The sequence below is a fragment of the Cebidichthys violaceus genome, unplaced genomic scaffold (assembly GCF_023349555.1).
Source record: "Cebidichthys violaceus isolate CVI_PGR_0920_01 unplaced genomic scaffold, fCebVio1.0.p SCAF_40, whole genome shotgun sequence".
In the NCBI taxonomy this organism is placed as follows: domain Eukaryota; kingdom Metazoa; phylum Chordata; class Actinopteri; order Perciformes; family Stichaeidae; genus Cebidichthys; species Cebidichthys violaceus.
Window position 1 is genome coordinate 352,268 of NW_027176595.1, and position 21,821 is coordinate 374,088.

The window sequence follows — 21,821 nt, forward strand, 5'->3', positions numbered from 1 at the left end:
AACTCCACCAAGCGACAAGTATGTGTCAAGTTAGACATGATGCAATACTAGCACTTCCGGTAACATATATCGCAATAAAAGCCCAATGGGTAAATTAAAGTGGGTAAAACATTCACAATGATAGAAATGATTGTAGAGTTGTTCATAAAGTTTGAAACGTTTTTTATGAGACAGATTCAATTAGTATTTGCATGGGTATGAATGCAATATTCAATTTCAACCAAATACAAAAATGAATACATTGGCGTCATACGTTTATATTTCTCAATCTCAACTGTGAAATACAACACAAAAAATGTTACGTACAATAAGTAAATAGCTATTAGATATAAATAGGTGAGAAGAGCTGTATCACATTACAACATTGTAAAATATATATATATATATATATATAAATACAAATGTATCAGTGTAGATATTTGTAGGGTTAAGAAGAACGTCTTCTGGGAGAGAGAAAAAAAAATTGCCTGAGAGGCCACGCCCAATTATGTCTACTTCTCTTTATGATTGGACAGATTTTCTAGCTGAGGGAGGGGTTAAAAACTGGAACTTCACTGTGATTGGGTTGTTACGACGTCTATCAGCATGCCGTCGTTTCATTGGTTGTTGGACGACGGGGGATTAACCCGAAAACGCTGCTTTCAATGAGCTACAATGGAGACTAAATAGGAACTCGATCGGTTTTGGGCTTTTAATTTATTCATTAAATTAAGTAAGATTTGTACTAGTAGCTTCTCAAATCTGCGGTTAATGGTTTTGACACCTAATACCAGCTAGAAAAACAAGTTGCGGACAGATCCTGAAGTTTGTCTACAAGTGTTCTGAATAAGGAAATCGTCTCAGGCTAACGTTATGTAGCGAGCTAATCTCATTTATCTCTCCGTAAACCTATCATTTCACAAACGGTTGTAAACCCTACATCGAGGTAAGTACGTTCAACGAGTTCTACCACCAGCGTTCATTCACATCGATGTAGTAACTATGAGGAAGACTTAACAAGTAACGTTAACGTCAGCGGGTTGTAACGTTATCCTTAAATCTGGGTCAGTCTCTTCGCCATGTCTGCGTTGGGAGTGCAATACCCACTGGCTTTGATTTGTTCACTCTCACTTGATACTCCGCTGACACGAAATCCCGGCTACCTGTTGGTTTACTCCTTTGCAGGCATGACCGAGTACAAGCTTGTGGTGGTCGGAGCAGGAGGTGTGGGGAAGAGCGCGCTCACCATCCAGCTCATCCAGAACCACTTCGTGGATGAATACGACCCGACCATCGAGGTGAGACACGAGACGTTAGACACAGTGTCCTGGGGAAAGTTTAGTGGGAATGTAATCACGCCAAAACTACATGGTCAGTTTTATGTGTCCATCAATGTGAGTTACTCTCACTCTCTCTCTCTCTCTCTCTCTCTCTCTCTCTCTCTCTCTCTCTCTCTCTCTCATGTGTCTATGTCGTTTTAAAGTCGTATGTATTACCTGGTTCGGGGACAAACCCAATGCACAGGATGTGATGTTATTCTCCCTTATGAAAGAAGTGCTCACATCCTTCTGAGTATATGAGAATAGCTTGAATAAATGTAGCAATACAATACTCCATTACAAGTAAAAGTACATTAAAACATAATGTATAAGTAACAAAATCTACTTGTATATGAAAAGTATTCAATATGCAGCAGAATCCAGATCACAATCTTCTAAAAGTTGATTTTAAAATAAAGCCCATTAAAGCAAACTGCTCGCCTGTTGGCCCTCATTCGTTTAAAATAAGTTCCACTAACACATATAAATCAACACTTGTAACTCTGCTGAGTAATCTCTTCTCTTTCTCACATTGTCGCCTAAAAATCCCCACAAATTGTTCGTAAATCTCTATTTTCCGGCCGACTTAAATACGTTTCTGCAGGTTTATGCAGAACTGTTCATTCAACAAGGTGTCGTTGCTACATGACGCAGCAGTGAAACATGGGAATGTTCATGATGCAATCCCGTGTCAGATTTCTTGACGGACGCGTTTTCTGTTTTCCACCTGTGTGATCATGTCAACGCCGCGCTCCAGGACTCGTACAGAAAGCAGGTGGTGATCGATGGAGAGACGTGTCTGCTGGACATCCTGGACACTGCGGGTCAGGAGGAGTACAGCGCCATGAGGGACCAGTACATGAGGACAGGAGAGGGCTTCCTCTGCGTGTTCGCCATCAACAACACCAAGTCCTTTGAGGACGTCCACCTCTACAGGTACAGGAGGGGTACACACCTCCACTGATCAGTGATCAGTCTCTGGAGACACAGCTGGAAGTTGAAACAAACATTTTAATAGTGTGTGTTCAACTAAAGTCAGCTGTGTTTTTATGAAATTTTGTTTGACATTCTTTACTAAAGCTTTTTTATGATATACTATGAGTTTCTTTTATACCTTTAATACATACTATACCCTTCTTTTTTATGACTTTTTATGAGTTTCTTTCATAAATTGAAGACGTACTATACAATTCCTTTTTTATGACATATTATACTATAACATACTATTCTTATGACTTTCTATGGTATACTATGTTAGGACATTTTTGATGGCATATTGTACTACGACTTTTTATATTATATACTATGACTTTTTTATGACCTAATATATTCAAGAATGCAGCGCTATTGGATATCGGGCCAGTACTCGCTCAGATAGCTGATCTGATATCAGTGACAATGAGCTCAATCCATTCAGTTAAGTTCTGTGTTTAAATACGTTATACATTATGTACTGGAATTTTAATTTCTCATTAAGTTTTTGACTATAGCTGGTGACTGATTTATTATTTAAAAATAATGTTTCAGTAAATGTATAACTGTTACATTTTCTTTTACACAGTTATGACGGCAATGTATACGTCTATACTGTGTATACTAAGTACTGTACTAATATTAATGATTCATACTATGACTTTTACGACACACTATATCGTGACATTTCTTATGATACACTGACCGTTTTGATAACCTTTTTATGAAGTACTGTACTATGACTTTTTTTTTATATATTGATGTCATACTCTTCTATGACTTGTTATGATAATGGTTTACTTGGTATTCTATGATTTGTTTGTCACATTTTTATGATATACCATACACTTACATTTTAATGGCAGACTTTTTGTTATGACATTTTCATGACATATGATCCTATGAGCTTTTCATGATGTACTACTCCATGACGTTTTACACATAGTTTAATGATATACTGTGATACTATACTTAGATGTTTTTTACGGCCCTGTCCATCATGACATTTCCTGTGACATTCTATATACTATGACCTTTTGTATGACGTTTAAATGCCATGCAACCCTGTTTTGTGACTTACTACACTATAAGGGAAACACTGTGACTATGACACAATGACGACCTTCTTTATGACATTTGTACGATGATTTATTTTAATGGCGTACCATGCTATGAAGTTTTTATAACCCTGTAAATGAGATGTTATACTATAACTTTTTATAACCTCTCTATGACATTCTTTACCATGGCTTTTATGACTTTGTGGACATACTATGACTTTTTTCGACATACACACATAAAGGAAAATCATAAGAGGATTATCAGCCATCCCTCTTGTGGTGCTGCTGGTTCTGCCTTGTACCATCTCTTCATAAAGACCTTCTTACAAGATGTTCAGCAGATACCGGTTGTCTCCTAACACAATGTCTCATATTACTACCTACACTGTGACTCTTTGGGACTTTATTGACATATTTATTATAGCATGCTATACTATGACTTTTTTCACCAAACCTGACTTTGGCTTTTATGACTTTTTTGGACGTACTATTTTATGACTTTTTTTCAACTTATTACACTGATTTGTTTTTTGTTTTTTTCACTATATCATGACATTTTTTACGACATGCTATACTGTGACTTTTTTAATAACATTTTTATTACATATTTTGCTATGGCTTTTTATGAACTATTATACAATGATGGCATAACACATTTTTTTGCATTTGTTTGGCATGCAATGACTTTTTAAAACATTTTCGTGCCGCCTTACTATACTGTGACCTTTTATGGCATTTTATGAAGCACTATACTTTGACTTTTTAATGGCATGCTCTATGATGATGTTACATAATTTTTATACATATGCAACTATGAATTTTTTAAATATTTTTTGTCATGCAATACCAAGACTTTGTATGACATGATATTTATGGAATGACTTTATTGAGATACTATGACCTTTTTTTGGACATACCATAGTATGACTTTCTATTGTGACTTTATTTATGGAATACTTAAATATGACTTTCTTTTGACATACTATACTTTGACAGTTTATGATATTTTTACTGGTTACTACACTGTGACTTTTATTAGACGGATAGATTACACTTTACTTTTATACTGTACTAAGACATTTCATTGTGAGCTGCCAGTGTCCTGTGCTGCTTCAGACAGTCTACGGCCAAATCCCCATGTCCTCCCTAAACCCTAAGCCCTGAACCCTCAAGGACTTAATTGACGTCACCTGGTAAGTGGTTGAGTGTGAAAGGCTGCAAGGGCTCCAAATGTTGTAAATATGAATGGGACAGCACTTTGCTGCAACATATCACGTTACCATGAAAACGACAACAAATAAGATGTATAATTGTGTGTATTTATTTTATACTTTGTACTCCCTGATTTGAACGTCTTCAGGCTCTTTCCTCACAAGATGAGGTCACTTCACATCATCTATTTACTCATTTTTGTCAAAACATCTTCAATGACAAAATCAAATATTTGATGGATAAATAAATATCTGATTTCAAGTTTATTTTGTGTTCCATCTTTAACCCTTAATGTTTCTGAGTAAATATAATAAGACAGGCTGAACACACGTGAGTCGTCCTCTTTGTTTACCTTTTCTTTTTAACGTCTCCATATGTCCACTGGTTACCCCGTGTTTAACGTCACGTTGCTATGACTTGTGGGTAATTCCCTTAGGCTAAGTCAGCATACTTACGGAAAGGGTTCATAAAGGGCTCAAAATGGCTGCCAGAGAGCCTCAAACACTCGATGATCTGACAGTGGGACAGAACTAAACCCTCACAGACTTCACGGGAGCGCGCCTCAAAGTCTGTGAGTCCGTAAGGGGGGACATTGGGATGTGGCCTAGCACTACAAAGACTGCTTGCTGATCAGCAGGAACTGTACTTGTATTGATATGTGTTACAGATGATTACATGTGTTTAAAAGTCCTGTGGTGCAATTTGTACACTAGAATCTGGCTCACATTTTTTGAACTGATCCAAACACGTGGAACAATATTGAGGAAAATATTAGATGTTGCAAAGATACAAGTAAGGTGGCCTCAGTGTCTTATCTGCTTCTGCATTTGTCTCCTCCTCAGAGAGCAGATCAACAGGGTGAAGGACAGTGACAGTGTCCCCATGGTCCTGGTGGGGAATAAGAGCGACCTGAGTACCCGTACGGTGGAGTCACGGCAGGCCCAGGAGCTGGCTAGAAGCTACGGAGTACCGTTTGTCGAGACCTCTGCCAAAACCAGACAGGTACTTAGGAAAGACAGTAACTCTTGTAGTCATTTTGCTAAAGATGCAAGCATGAGCCTTGTTTGAGTAAATAAGACATCTGCAAATCAATGTCTGAAATCAAACTTTTAATCACAGAGCATTACAGACGTTAATGTTCATCTTTTGTGTGACAATATTCTTCTGTCTCTGTCTTGCAGGGTGTAGAGGAAGCTTTTTATTCACTAGTACGGGAGATTAGAAGATATAAGGAGACCAACCGCAGCAACAAGAAGAGCAAGAAGAAGACTCAGAGACGTTGCCTAATACTATAGCCAAGCGCGCGCGCGCGCGCGCGCGCACACACACACACACACACACACACACACACACACACACACACACACACACACACACCAGCTCATCCCTAACAGCACTTGTTTCACGCTCGCCCTCACACACTGCACCTCCTCTGTCACGTTGGAGACGTCCAGCACCGCTCCGGACAGGAAGTGCTTAGAAGTATCTAAATCCATTTTCTACTGCTGTCCCAGTTTCCACCTACAGTATGTCACCACAAGATATGCAGTGTCTGTTCAACGCTGTGAATTCTCTTTTTTCTTTTTTCTTTTTTTTGTCGACCGAACAAATTCAAGTTTAGATTCAGGTTTTTTTTCTTCTTTTTTGTTAAGGTTAGCATTTACTGATTCCGAGTCTGTGGTATAAATATTGCATTTGTCTGTAAAGACAGTACTCTTCTACTATTTAGAATCAGTGTTACAAACCATTCCTGTTGACTGTCCAGCGGTCAGGGGTCCGTGGTGGTGCGTCGCTGCACTTTGTACCGTCACATCGGGTGGCACATTCAGTCCAAATCTTCTAAATTGTTCTAGCATTATTTAGAGAGGTGATGCTTGGCTCATATCTCATCCCTCCCCAATAACAGAAACAACAACAAACTGTGTCACATTTTCTAGGAATGCTGTTTTTAATGCGAAAACATTTTGCTTTCAGGTGATTGGTTAAAACTTTTTGGAAGTTTGAAAACATCTGTCTTCCCCTCATGTTTTTCATAGGTGATTGTGTCCTCTGTTGCTTGACACACAACAGCAATATCTTCTTCTTCTTCTTCTTCTTCTTCTTCTTCTTCTTCTCCTTCTTCTCCTTCTTCTTCTTCTCCTCCCACCACATGCGAATGAAAATGCTGTAACGGGATAAGATCACCGCAGTAACAAAGCCTCAGAATTGTGTTCGAGACTCCTTGGTGCACTTTATCATTTCCTGGTATGTGTTTAATGGTAAAACTTAAGGGTTAGTTGGTACCATTCAAAAAGTTGACTCAGTCTGTTATTCCTCAGGTTCTGATACAACACCATATTCCAGAGTGCTCTGTCTGATTGACTGAGACCTGATGCCTTTGTCCATCATTGACCGACTGTCTGAAGTGTCAGCCCTGCTGTTTGTTCCACACACTCGCACTGTATTCCAAAGGCCACCTTTAATGCAGGTTTCTATGTACGTCACAGTGCTGGTGGTTTTGTGGTATTAAATTCAATATTCAAACACCACTGATGCTGAAACCAGTGTTCGACTATCCGGGAACTATCTAGAGCTCAGACCCATGTTCTCTGATCATGCTTGATGAGAAGGATATTAGGGCATCAGTTGTGTTTTTTTATAGCAGTGTTTGTCTTCTTTCATAATTACTGTCACCCTCAATGTTGTGGATGAAATTTATATTTTTGTAGCATTACAGACGTCACCCAATTTATTAACCTCTGCATTAAGAAACTTTTGTCCACGTATTTACTAAAATTATATAAAAGTTCAATGGGCTAACTTCAATTGCTTCCTGCTAACAGAGGTGAATCCATCCATGAAGGGTTCCTACTAAACCAGCAGCTTCCAAATGCCTGTTTTTTTGGGGGGGTTTTTTTGTTTTTTTAATCTGGACTTAATGTAGTTCCATTGTTAAAATAAATGTTGAAAACCTTTAACAAGTCTCTCACTGACAGCTATGTGAAATCTTTAATGCACTCTGCTGTAATGATCAATTAAATGTCTTCAGCTTTTATGTCTTGTCTGTTTTTATCTTTACATGTAAGATGTTTTCAAGAGGTTGAAGGACTTTTTTTTTTTTTTGGACATGCTATATATATATATATATATATATATATATATATACTATAATGTTTTCAACACTGTAATATGACTATGATTTTTTGCCATTTTCATGACCTTTTGGGAAAATGTTATATGACCATGTTTTGGACCTGCCTTAATATGACCTTTTTTACTTGCTATAATGTGACTTTTGTCAACATGCTATACTATGACTTTTATGACTTTACGACATGCAACTTTTTTCAACTGGGTGTAATATGACTTTTTGTCTTTTTTGAAATTGATTTATATTTACTGAATATCTGGGTGAAATAGATTTATATTTACTGAATATTTGGGTGAATTTGATTTATATTCAATGAATATTTGGGTGAGATTGATTTATATTTACTGAATATTTGGGTGAATTTGATTTATATTCAATGAATATGTGTGAATTTGATTTATATTCAATGAATATTTGGGTGAAATTGATTTATATTTACTGAATATCTGGGTGAAATTGATTTACATTTTACTTTTGTGACATGTGTTATGACAACATCAACAACAACCAACCAAGAAATGAAGATAGCAATGCAATGGCTCTTCTTCCGCTGCAGGCTGAGAAGGCTTATCATGGACTACAGGATACTCTTCAACTTCTCAGGTGCTCCATCGAGAGGATCCTGACCGGCTGCATCACAGCCTGCTGTGGCAGTTGCAACCCTCTAAACCGTAAGGCTCTACAAAGGCTGGTGAACACTGCTCAGCACATCGCCAGGGCGGAGCTGCCATCCATGGAGGACTTCTACACCCAGTGGTGTCACAAAACGGCCAACAGGATGTTACCGTTTATACAGGAAATACGTCCTTACTATTTCACTAACTGTTTACACCTTTGTATACATACATTGATTACTTTTCATGATACTTCTCATTTTATTGTATATATTGTGCATTTTTTTATACTTAATATTTTAATTTTTTTCTCTGTTACTTTATTTGCTTAAGTATATATTTTTTATTTTGCTGCTGTAGCGAACAAATTTCCCCTTGCAGGATGAATAAAGTATCTATGACTTTTTTCAACATAATACACAATAACGTTTTTATGACTTTTTTCGACATGCTATAATATTACTTTTTTATGACTTTTCGACATGCTATACTATGACTTTTTTTCGACATACTATACTATGACTTTTTTCAACATGCTATATTATGACTTTTTTATGACTTTTTTCAACATACTATACTATGACTTTTTTCGTCATGCTATACGATTACGTTTTTATGACTTTTTTTCGACATACTATATTATGACTTTATGACTTTTTTCGACATACTGTACTTATGACTTTTTTCGACATGCTATACTATGACTTTTTTCGACATACTATATTATGACTTTTTTCGACATTCTATATTAAGACTTTTTTATGACTTTTCGACATACTATATTATGACTTTTTTCGACATTCTATACTATGACTTTTTTATGACTTTTCAACATGCTATACTATGACTTTTTTATGACTTTTTTCGACATACTATACTATGACTTTTTCGACATACTATACTATGACTTTTTTCAACATACTGTACTATGACTTTTTTATGACTTTTTTCGACATGTTATACTATGACTTTTTCCGACATACTATACTATGACTTTTTTCGACATTCTATGTTATGACTTTTTTCAAAATACTATACTATGACTTTTTTATGACTTTTTTCAACATACTGTACTATGACTTTTTTCAACATGCTATATTATGACTTTTTTTATGACTTTTTTCGACATGCTATACTATGACTTTTTTCAACATGCTATATTATGACTTTTTTATGACTTTTTTCAACATACTATACTATGACTTTTTTCAACATGCTATATTATGACTTTTTTTGACATACTGTACTATGACTTTTTTATGACTTTTTTCAACATGCTATATTATGACTTTTTTCAACATGCTATACTATGACTTTTTTCGACATGCTATACTATGACTTTTTTCAACATACTGTACTATGACTTTTTTATGACTTTTTTCAACATGCTATACTATGACTTTTTTCAACATGCTATACTATGACTTTTTTCAACATGCTATACTATGACTTTTTTCAACATGCTATACTATGACTTTTTTCAACATACTGTACTATGACTTTTTTATGACTTTTTTTCGACATGCTATATTATGACTTTTTTCGACATACTATACTATGACTTTTTTATGACTTTTTTCATCATGCTATACTATGACTTTTTTAAGACTTTTTTCGACATACTATACTATGACTTTTTTCAAAATACTATACTATGACTTTTTTATGACTTTTTTCAACATGCTATATTATGACTTTTTTATGACTTTTTTCGACATGTTATACTATGACTTTTTTCGACATGCTATACTATGACTTTTTTCAACATGCTATATTATGACTTTTTTCAAAATACTATACTATGACTTTTTTATGACTTTTTTCAACATGCTATATTATGACTTTTTTCAACATGCTATATTATGACTTTTTTCAAAATACTATACTATGACTTTTTTATGACTTTTTTCAACATACTGTACTATGACTTTTTTCGACATCCTATATTATGACTTTTTTTATGACTTTTTTCGACATCCTATATTATGACTTTTTTCGACATGCTATACTATGACTTTTTTCAACATGCTATATTATGACTTTTTTCAACATACTATACTATGACTTTTTTCAACATGCTATATTATGACTTTTTTTGACATACTGTACTATGACTTTTTTATGACTTTTTTCAACATGCTATATTATGACTTTTTTCAACATGCTATACTATGACTTTTTTCGACATGCTATACTATGACTTTTTTCAACATACTGTACTATGACTTTTTTATGACTTTTTTCGACATGTTATACTATGACTTTTTTCAACATGCTATATTATGACTTTTTTCAAAATACTATACTATGACTTTTTTATGACTTTTTTCAACATGCTATATTATGACTTTTTTCGACATGTTATACTATGACTTTTTTCGACATGCTATACTATGACTTTTTTCAACATGCTATATTATGACTTTTTTCAAAATACTATACTATGACTTTTTTATGACTTTTTTCAACATACTGTACTATGACTTTTTTCGACATGCTATACTATGACTTTTTTCAACATGCTATATTATGACTTTTTTCAAAATACTATACTATGACTTTTTTATGACTTTTTTCAAAATACTATACTATGACTTTTTTATGACTTTTTCAACATGCTATATTATGACTTTTTTCAACATGCTATATTATGACTTTTTTCAAAATACTATACTATGACTTTTTATGACTTTTTTCAACATACTGTACTATGACTTTTTTCGACATCCTATATTATGACTTTTTTTATGACTTTTTTCGACATCCTATATTATGACTTTTTTCGACATGCTATACTATGACTTTTTTCAACATGCTATATTATGACTTTTTTCAACATACTATACTATGACTTTTTTCAACATGCTATATTATGACTTTTTTTGACATACTGTACTATGACTTTTTTATGACTTTTTTCAACATGCTATATTATGACTTTTTTCAACATGCTATACTATGACTTTTTTCGACATGCTATACTATGACTTTTTTCAACATACTGTACTATGACTTTTTTATGACTTTTTTCGACATGCTATACTATGACTTTTTTCAACATGCTATACTATGACTTTTTTCGACATGCTATACTATGACTTTTTTCAAAATACTGTACTATGACTTTTTTATGACTTTTTTCAACATACTGTACTATGACTTTTTTAAGACTTTTTTCGACATACTATACTATGACTTTTTTCAAAATACTATACTATGACTTTTTTATGACTTTTTTCGACATGTTATACTATGACTTTTTTCAACATGCTATATTATGACTTTTTTCAAAATACTATACTATGACTTTTTTATGACTTTTTTCAACATGCTATATTATGACTTTTTTCGACATGTTATACTATGACTTTTTTCGACATGCTATACTATGACTTTTTTCAACATGCTATACTATGACTTTTTTCGACATGCTATACTATGACTTTTTTCAACATACTGTACTATGACTTTTTTATGACTTTTTTCGACATGCTATACTATGACTTTTTTCAACATGCTATATTATGACTTTTTTATGACTTTTTTCGACATGCTATACTATGACTTTTTTCAACATGCTATATTATGACTTTTTTATGACTTTTTTCAACATACTATACTATGACTTTTTTCAACATGCTATATTATGACTTTTTTTGACATACTGTACTATGACTTTTTTATGACTTTTTTCAACATGCTATATTATGACTTTTTTCAACATGCTATACTATGACTTTTATGACTTTACGACATGCAACTTTTTTCAACTGGGTGTAATATGACTTTTTGTCTTTTTTGAAATTGATTTATATTTACTGAATATCTGGGTGAAATAGATTTATATTTACTGAATATTTGGGTGAATTTGATTTATATTCAATGAATATTTGGGTGAGATTGATTTATATTTACTGAATATTTGGGTGAATTTGATTTATATTCAATGAATATGTGTGAATTTGATTTATATTCAATGAATATTTGGGTGAAATTGATTTATATTTACTGAATATCTGGGTGAAATTGATTTACATTTTACTTTTGTGACATGTGTTATGACAACATCAACAACAACCAACCAAGAAATGAAGATAGCAATGCAATGGCTCTTCTTCCGCTGCAGGCTGAGAAGGCTTATCATGGACTACAGGATACTCTTCAACTTCTCAGGTGCTCCATCGAGAGGATCCTGACCGGCTGCATCACAGCCTGCTGTGGCAGTTGCAACCCTCTAAACCGTAAGGCTCTACAAAGGCTGGTGAACACTGCTCAGCACATCGCCAGGGCGGAGCTGCCATCCATGGAGGACTTCTACACCCAGTGGTGTCACAAAACGGCCAACAGGATGTTACCGTTTATACAGGAAATACGTCCTTACTATTTCACTAACTGTTTACACCTTTGTATACATACATTGATTACTTTTCATGATACTTCTCATTTTATTGTATATATTGTGCATTTTTTTATACTTAATATTTTAATTTTTTTCTCTGTTACTTTATTTGCTTAAGTATATATTTTTTATTTTGCTGCTGTAGCGAACAAATTTCCCCTTGCAGGATGAATAAAGTATCTATGACTTTTTTCAACATAATACACAATAACGTTTTTATGACTTTTTTCGACATGCTATAATATTACTTTTTTATGACTTTTCGACATGCTATACTATGACTTTTTTTCGACATACTATACTATGACTTTTTTCAACATGCTATATTATGACTTTTTTATGACTTTTTTCAACATACTATACTATGACTTTTTTCGTCATGCTATACGATTACGTTTTTATGACTTTTTTTCGACATACTATATTATGACTTTATGACTTTTTTCGACATACTGTACTTATGACTTTTTTCGACATGCTATACTATGACTTTTTTCGACATACTATATTATGACTTTTTTCGACATTCTATATTAAGACTTTTTTATGACTTTTCGACATACTATATTATGACTTTTTTCGACATTCTATACTATGACTTTTTTATGACTTTTCAACATGCTATACTATGACTTTTTTATGACTTTTTTCGACATACTATACTATGACTTTTTCGACATACTATACTATGACTTTTTTCAACATACTGTACTATGACTTTTTTATGACTTTTTTCGACATGTTATACTATGACTTTTTCCGACATACTATACTATGACTTTTTTCGACATTCTATGTTATGACTTTTTTCAAAATACTATACTATGACTTTTTTATGACTTTTTTCAACATACTGTACTATGACTTTTTTCAACATGCTATATTATGACTTTTTTTATGACTTTTTTCGACATGCTATACTATGACTTTTTTCAACATGCTATATTATGACTTTTTTATGACTTTTTTCAACATACTATACTATGACTTTTTTCAACATGCTATATTATGACTTTTTTTGACATACTGTACTATGACTTTTTTATGACTTTTTTCAACATGCTATATTATGACTTTTTTCAACATGCTATACTATGACTTTTTTCGACATGCTATACTATGACTTTTTTCAACATACTGTACTATGACTTTTTTATGACTTTTTTCAACATGCTATACTATGACTTTTTTCAACATGCTATACTATGACTTTTTTCAACATGCTATACTATGACTTTTTTCAACATGCTATACTATGACTTTTTTCAACATACTGTACTATGACTTTTTTATGACTTTTTTTCGACATGCTATATTATGACTTTTTTCGACATACTATACTATGACTTTTTTATGACTTTTTTCATCATGCTATACTATGACTTTTTTAAGACTTTTTTCGACATACTATACTATGACTTTTTTCAAAATACTATACTATGACTTTTTTATGACTTTTTTCAACATGCTATATTATGACTTTTTTATGACTTTTTTCGACATGTTATACTATGACTTTTTTCGACATGCTATACTATGACTTTTTTCAACATGCTATATTATGACTTTTTTCAAAATACTATACTATGACTTTTTTATGACTTTTTTCAACATGCTATATTATGACTTTTTTCAACATGCTATATTATGACTTTTTTCAAAATACTATACTATGACTTTTTTATGACTTTTTTCAACATACTGTACTATGACTTTTTTCGACATCCTATATTATGACTTTTTTTATGACTTTTTTCGACATCCTATATTATGACTTTTTTCGACATGCTATACTATGACTTTTTTCAACATGCTATATTATGACTTTTTTCAACATACTATACTATGACTTTTTTCAACATGCTATATTATGACTTTTTTTGACATACTGTACTATGACTTTTTTATGACTTTTTTCAACATGCTATATTATGACTTTTTTCAACATGCTATACTATGACTTTTTTCGACATGCTATACTATGACTTTTTTCAACATACTGTACTATGACTTTTTTATGACTTTTTTCGACATGTTATACTATGACTTTTTTCAACATGCTATATTATGACTTTTTTCAAAATACTATACTATGACTTTTTTATGACTTTTTTCAACATGCTATATTATGACTTTTTTCGACATGTTATACTATGACTTTTTTCGACATGCTATACTATGACTTTTTTCAACATGCTATATTATGACTTTTTTCAAAATACTATACTATGACTTTTTTATGACTTTTTTCAACATACTGTACTATGACTTTTTTCGACATGCTATACTATGACTTTTTTCAACATGCTATATTATGACTTTTTTCAAAATACTATACTATGACTTTTTTATGACTTTTTTCAAAATACTATACTATGACTTTTTTATGACTTTTTCAACATGCTATATTATGACTTTTTTCAACATGCTATATTATGACTTTTTTCAAAATACTATACTATGACTTTTTATGACTTTTTTCAACATACTGTACTATGACTTTTTTCGACATCCTATATTATGACTTTTTTTATGACTTTTTTCGACATCCTATATTATGACTTTTTTCGACATGCTATACTATGACTTTTTTCAACATGCTATATTATGACTTTTTTCAACATACTATACTATGACTTTTTTCAACATGCTATATTATGACTTTTTTTGACATACTGTACTATGACTTTTTTATGACTTTTTTCAACATGCTATATTATGACTTTTTTCAACATGCTATACTATGACTTTTTTCGACATGCTATACTATGACTTTTTTCAACATACTGTACTATGACTTTTTTATGACTTTTTTCGACATGCTATACTATGACTTTTTTCAACATGCTATACTATGACTTTTTTCGACATGCTATACTATGACTTTTTTCAAAATACTGTACTATGACTTTTTTATGACTTTTTTCAACATACTGTACTATGACTTTTTTAAGACTTTTTTCGACATACTATACTATGACTTTTTTCAAAATACTATACTATGACTTTTTTATGACTTTTTTCGACATGTTATACTATGACTTTTTTCAACATGCTATATTATGACTTTTTTCAAAATACTATACTATGACTTTTTTATGACTTTTTTCAACATGCTATATTATGACTTTTTTCGACATGTTATACTATGACTTTTTTCGACATGCTATACTATGACTTTTTTCAACATGCTATACTATGACTTTTTTCGACATGCTATACTATGACTTTTTTCAACATACTGTACTATGACTTTTTTATGACTTTTTTCGACATGCTATACTATGACTTTTTTCAACATGCTATATTATGACTTTTTTATGACTTTTTTCGACATGCTATACTATGACTTTTTTCAACATGCTATATTATGACTTTTTTATGACTTTTTTCAACATACTATACTATGACTTTTTTCAACATGCTATATTATGACTTTTTTTGACATACTGTACTATGACTTTTTTATGACTTTTTTCAACATGCTATATTATGACTTTTTTCAACATGCTATACTATGACTTTTTTCGACATGCTATACTATGACTTTTTTCAACATACTGTACTATGACTTTTTTATGACTTTTTTCAACATGCTATACTATGACTTTTTTCAACATGCTATACTATGACTTTTTTCAACATGCTATACTATGACTTTTTTCAACATGCTATACTATGACTTTTTTCAACATACTGTACTATGACTTTTTTATGACTTTTTTTCGACATGCTATATTATGACTTTTTTCAACATACTGTACTATGACTTTTTTATGACTTTTTTCATCATGCTATACTATGACTTTTTTAAGACTTTTTTCGACATACTATACTATGACTTTTTTCAAAATACTATACTATGACTTTTTTATGACTTTTTTCAACATGCTATATTATGACTTTTTTATGACTTTTTTCGACATGTTATACTATGACTTTTTTCGACATGCTATACTATGACTTTTTTCAACATGCTATATTATGACTTTTTTCAAAATACTATACTATGACTTTTTTATGACTTTTTTCAACATGCTATATCATGACTTTTTTCGACATGTTATACTATGACTTTTTTCGACATGCTATGCTATGACTTTTTTCAACATGCTATATTATGACTTTTTTCAAAATACTATACTATGACTTTTTTATGACTTTTTTCAACATGCTATATTATGACTTTTTTCAACATGCTATATTATGACTTTTTTCAACATGCTATACTATGACTTTTTTCGACATGCTATACTATGACTTTTTTCAACATACTGTACTATGACTTTTTTATGACTTTTTTCAACATGCTATACTATGACTTTTTTCAACATGCTATACTATGACTTTTTTCAACATGCTATACTATGACTTTTTTCAACATACTGTACTATGACTTTTTTATGACTTTTTTTCGACATGCTATATTATGACTTTTTTCGACATACTATACTATGACTTTTTTATGACTTTTTTCATCATGCTATACTATGACTTTTTTAAGACTTTTTTCGACATACTATACTATGACTTTTTTCAAAATACTATACTATGACTTTTTTATGACTTTTTTCAACATGCTATATTATGACTTTTTTCGACATGTTATACTATGACTTTTTTCAACATGCTATATTATGACTTTTTTCAAAATACTATACTATGACTTTTTTATGACTTTTTTCAACATGCTATATCATGACTTTTTTCGACATGTTATACTATGACTTTTTTCGACATGCTATGCTATGACTTTTTTCAACATGCTATATTATGACTTTTTTCAAAATACTATACTATGACTTTTTTATGACTTTTTTCAACATGCTATATTATGACTTTTTTCAACATGCTATATTATGACTTTTTCAAAATACTATACTATGACTTTTTTATGACTTTTTTCAACATACTGTACTATGACTTTTTTCGACATCCTATATTATGACTTTTTTTATGACTTTTTTCGACATCCTATATTATGACTTTTTTTGACATGCTATACTATGACTTTTTTCAACATGCTATATTATGACTTTTTTCAACATACTATACTATGACTTTTTTCAACATGCTATATTATGACTTTTTTTGACATACTGTACTATGACTTTTTTATGACTTTTTTCAACATGCTATATTATGACTTTTTTCAACATGCTATACTATGACTTTTTTCGACATGCTATACTATGACTTTTTTCAACATACTGTACTATGACTTTTTTATGACTTTTTTCGACATGCTATACTATGACTTTTTTCAACATGCTATACTATGACTTTTTTCGACATGCTATACTATGACTTTTTTCAAAATACTGTACTATGACTTTTTTATGACTTTTTTCAACATACTGTACTATGACTTTTTTAAGACTTTTTTCGACATACTATACTATGACTTTTTTCAAAATACTATACTATGACTTTTTTATGACTTTTTTCAACATGCTATATTATGACTTTTTTCAAAATACTATACTATGACTTTTTTATGACTTTTTTCAACATGCTATATTATGACTTTTTTCGACATGTTATACTATGACTTTTTTCGACATGCTATACTATGACTTTTTTCAACATGCTATATTATGACTTTTTTCAAAATACTATACTATGACTTTTTTATGACTTTTTTCAACATACTGTACTATGACTTTTTCGACATCCTATATTATGACTTTTTTTATGACTTTTTTCGACATCCTATATTATGACTTTTTTCGACATGCTATACTATGACTTTTTCAACATGCTATATTATGACTTTTTTCAACATACTATACTATGACTTTTTTCAACATGCTATATTATGACTTTTTTTGACATACTGTACTATGACTTTTTTATGACTTTTTTCAACATGCTATATTATGACTTTTTTCAACATGCTATACTATGACTTTTTTCGACATGCTATACTATGACTTTTTTCAACATACTGTACTATGACTTTTTTATGACTTTTTTCGACATGCTATACTATGACTTTTTTCAACATGCTATACTATGACTTTTTTCAACATGCTATACTATGACTTTTTTCGACATGCTATACTATGACTTTTTTCAACATACTGTACTATGACTTTTTATGACTTTTTTCAACATACTGTACTATGACTTTTTTATGACTTTTTTCAACATACTGTACTATGACTTTTTTATGACTTTTTTCGACATGCTATACTATGACTTTTTTCAAAATACTATACTATGACTTTTTTCAAAATACTATACTATGACTTTTTTATGACTTTTTTCAACATACTGTACTATGACTTTTTTCGACATGCTATATTATGACTTTTTTTATGACTTTTTTCGACATCCTATATTATGACTTTTTTCGACATGCTATACTATGACTTTTTTCGACATGCTATACTATGACTTTTTTCAACATACTATACTATGACTTTTTTCTGACTTTTTTCAACATACTATACTATGACTTTATGACTTTTTTCGACATACTATACTATGACTTTTTTCGACATACTATATTATGACTTTTTTCCACATACTACATTATGACTTTTTTCGACATCCTATATTATGACTTTTTTCGACATACTATACTATGACTTTTTTATGACTTTTTTCGACATGCTATATTATGACTTTTTTATGACTTTTTTCAACATGCTATATTATGACTTTTTTCAACATACTATACTATGACTTTTTTATGACTTTTTTCAACATGCTATATTATGACTTTTTTCAACATACTATATTATGACTTTTTTTCGACATACTATACTATGACTTTTTTATGACTTTTTTTGACATGCTATATTATGACTTTTTTCGACATGCTATATTATGACTTTTTTTCGACATGCAATACTATGACTTTTTTAGACATACTATATTAGGACTTTTTTATGAATTTTTTCAACATACTATACAATTACTTTTTTATGACTTTTTTAGACATACTATACTATGATTTTTTTATGACTTTTTTCGACATACTATACTATGACTTTTTTACGACTTTTTTCGACATACTATATTATGACTTTTTTATGACTTTTTTCATCATGCTATATTATGTCTTTTTTATGACTTTTTTGACATGCTATATTATGACTTTTTTAGACATACTATACTATGATTTTTTTATGACTTTTTTCGACATACTATACTATGACTTTTTTACGACTTTTTTCATCATGCTATATTATGTCTTTTTTATGACTTTTTTGACATGCTATATTATGACTTTTTTCGACATACTATATACTAGGACTTTTTTTTACTTTTTTCGACACCTATACCATACAAAAAAAATATATATGTAATATAGCTTGTAATAAAAAAGTCATATAATAGTGTATCACAGTAGGGGATCCCATAAAAATGGGTGTTGGGGTGACATTCATAGTATAATATTTCGGGAAAAGTCATAGTTTAACATTTAAAAAAAATTATATAAAGTCATACAATATATAAAAGTATAATTTTTCCAAAAAGGTCATGGTTAAGTAGATTGAATAAATTCATAAAAATGTAATGATATATGTAATGATATATGTAATAAAAGATCTAAAAAATGTCATAATATACATCATAAATAAGTACAAAAACATCACATCATGAAAAATGTCTTCCTAATGTATGCAAATTCTGTATGTCACAAATTCATAAACGTGTCAGAGTACAGTATGTCAAAACAAGTGTTAAAAAAGTCTAAGTATAATATGTCATAAAATGGCATAAATATGATGAAAAAATGTCTATACTATACAATGACTATTTGCAGTTCCTTTTCATGACATACACGATGACATATTTAATCACTTTGCTTGTCCCTGTCTTGAAGGGTGTGGAGGAAGCTTTCTATTTACTAGAAAGGGAGATTTGGAGATAAAAGGAGCCCAACCACAGCAATAAGAAGAGCACGAAGAACGCTCGGAGACGTTGCATAATACGACAGCAAACCACACACAAACACCAGTGCATCACTGCACCTCCTGTCATGTCAGCCCCGGACAGGGAAACATACTGCTGTCCAGTTTCCACTTACAGCAGGGATATGTCACCATAAGATTCACCATTTATTCATCCAATGTGCAGTGTCTGTTTAATGCTGTGAATTCAGTTGGGATGTTTTTTTGTGTTAGTTTGGTGACTAAACAACTAGAAACTGCAGTTTTTAAGATTACTTTTTTTCTCTTTAGTTAAGGTTAGTATTTGTGCAAACTTATTTGAGTCTGTGGTAGAAATATAAAATTTGTCTGTAAAGATAATTCTCTTTTACTAATGATATTTTTGTCCAGCTAGTGTTTTTACAAACTGTTCAGCTCCTGTTGACTGTTCAGGGGTTCATGCACTTGTCACTGTCACATCTGGTGACACGTTCATTCCAAATCTTCTAAATTGTTCTGGAACTCAGCACATCTTTTAGAGAGAAAGAAGTTATGACAAATTTGATGTTATGTGATTGCACTGTACACATCTGACATGAAGTCCCCCTAATAATAAATTATAACAGTGTCAAATTTACAAGTAAACTGTTTAATGTGAAAACACTTTGACTTCAAATGATTGGTTAAACTTTTTGGAAGTTTAGAAACAGTTGCCATCTTCCCCATAGGTTTTTCATAGGTTAGTGTGTCCTCTGGGGCTCAAAACACAACCGCAATATCTATAATATTAAAAAAAAAATTCTCACAAAGACCATTGTTCAATGAAAATGCTGTAGCAGGATAGGATCACCACAGTAAGAAATCCACAAAATGATGTTCTTGACTCCTAGGCGCACTTTATTAATTTGATTTTATGTGTTTATTAGAGAATTTATGATTAAATAGTGTCATTTAAAGTTTACTCAGGAATATGGTGTTTTATCAGGACCTGAGGAATAACAGACTAATTGATCTGTCAAATGATTGATTGAGATCTGATTGTTCAGCAATGCCCTACTACTAGAAGTGTCAGCCCTTGTGGAATGTATAGTTACTATACACACTAAACCTCTTCGCACACAGTACATGTCACATGTACATGTACTGTCTGGTGTGTTCAACAGCAGTGTGGTTCTTTATCCTGTCAATTTTGACCTGTCAATCAGTGATTCTAATGATCATACGAGACAACCGAAAAGGGATAGATTGCTTT

General features: G+C 31.3%; 1 protein-coding gene across 1 annotated transcript; it reads left to right on the forward strand.

Annotated features, from left to right (window-relative positions):
* The first annotated feature begins 641 nt into the window (after window positions 1-641).
* zgc:55558 (GTPase KRas) lies at window positions 642-7,577 on the forward strand. The gene is made up of 5 exons (XM_068727936.1): window positions 642-925; window positions 1,165-1,277; window positions 2,056-2,234; window positions 5,386-5,545; window positions 5,725-7,577. Exons 2-5 carry the CDS (start codon window positions 1,167-1,169, stop codon window positions 5,836-5,838), a joined length of 564 nt encoding a protein of 187 aa, XP_068584037.1. The 5' UTR covers window positions 642-925; window positions 1,165-1,166; the 3' UTR covers window positions 5,839-7,577.
* The last annotated feature ends 14,244 nt before the right edge of the window (window positions 7,578-21,821 follow it).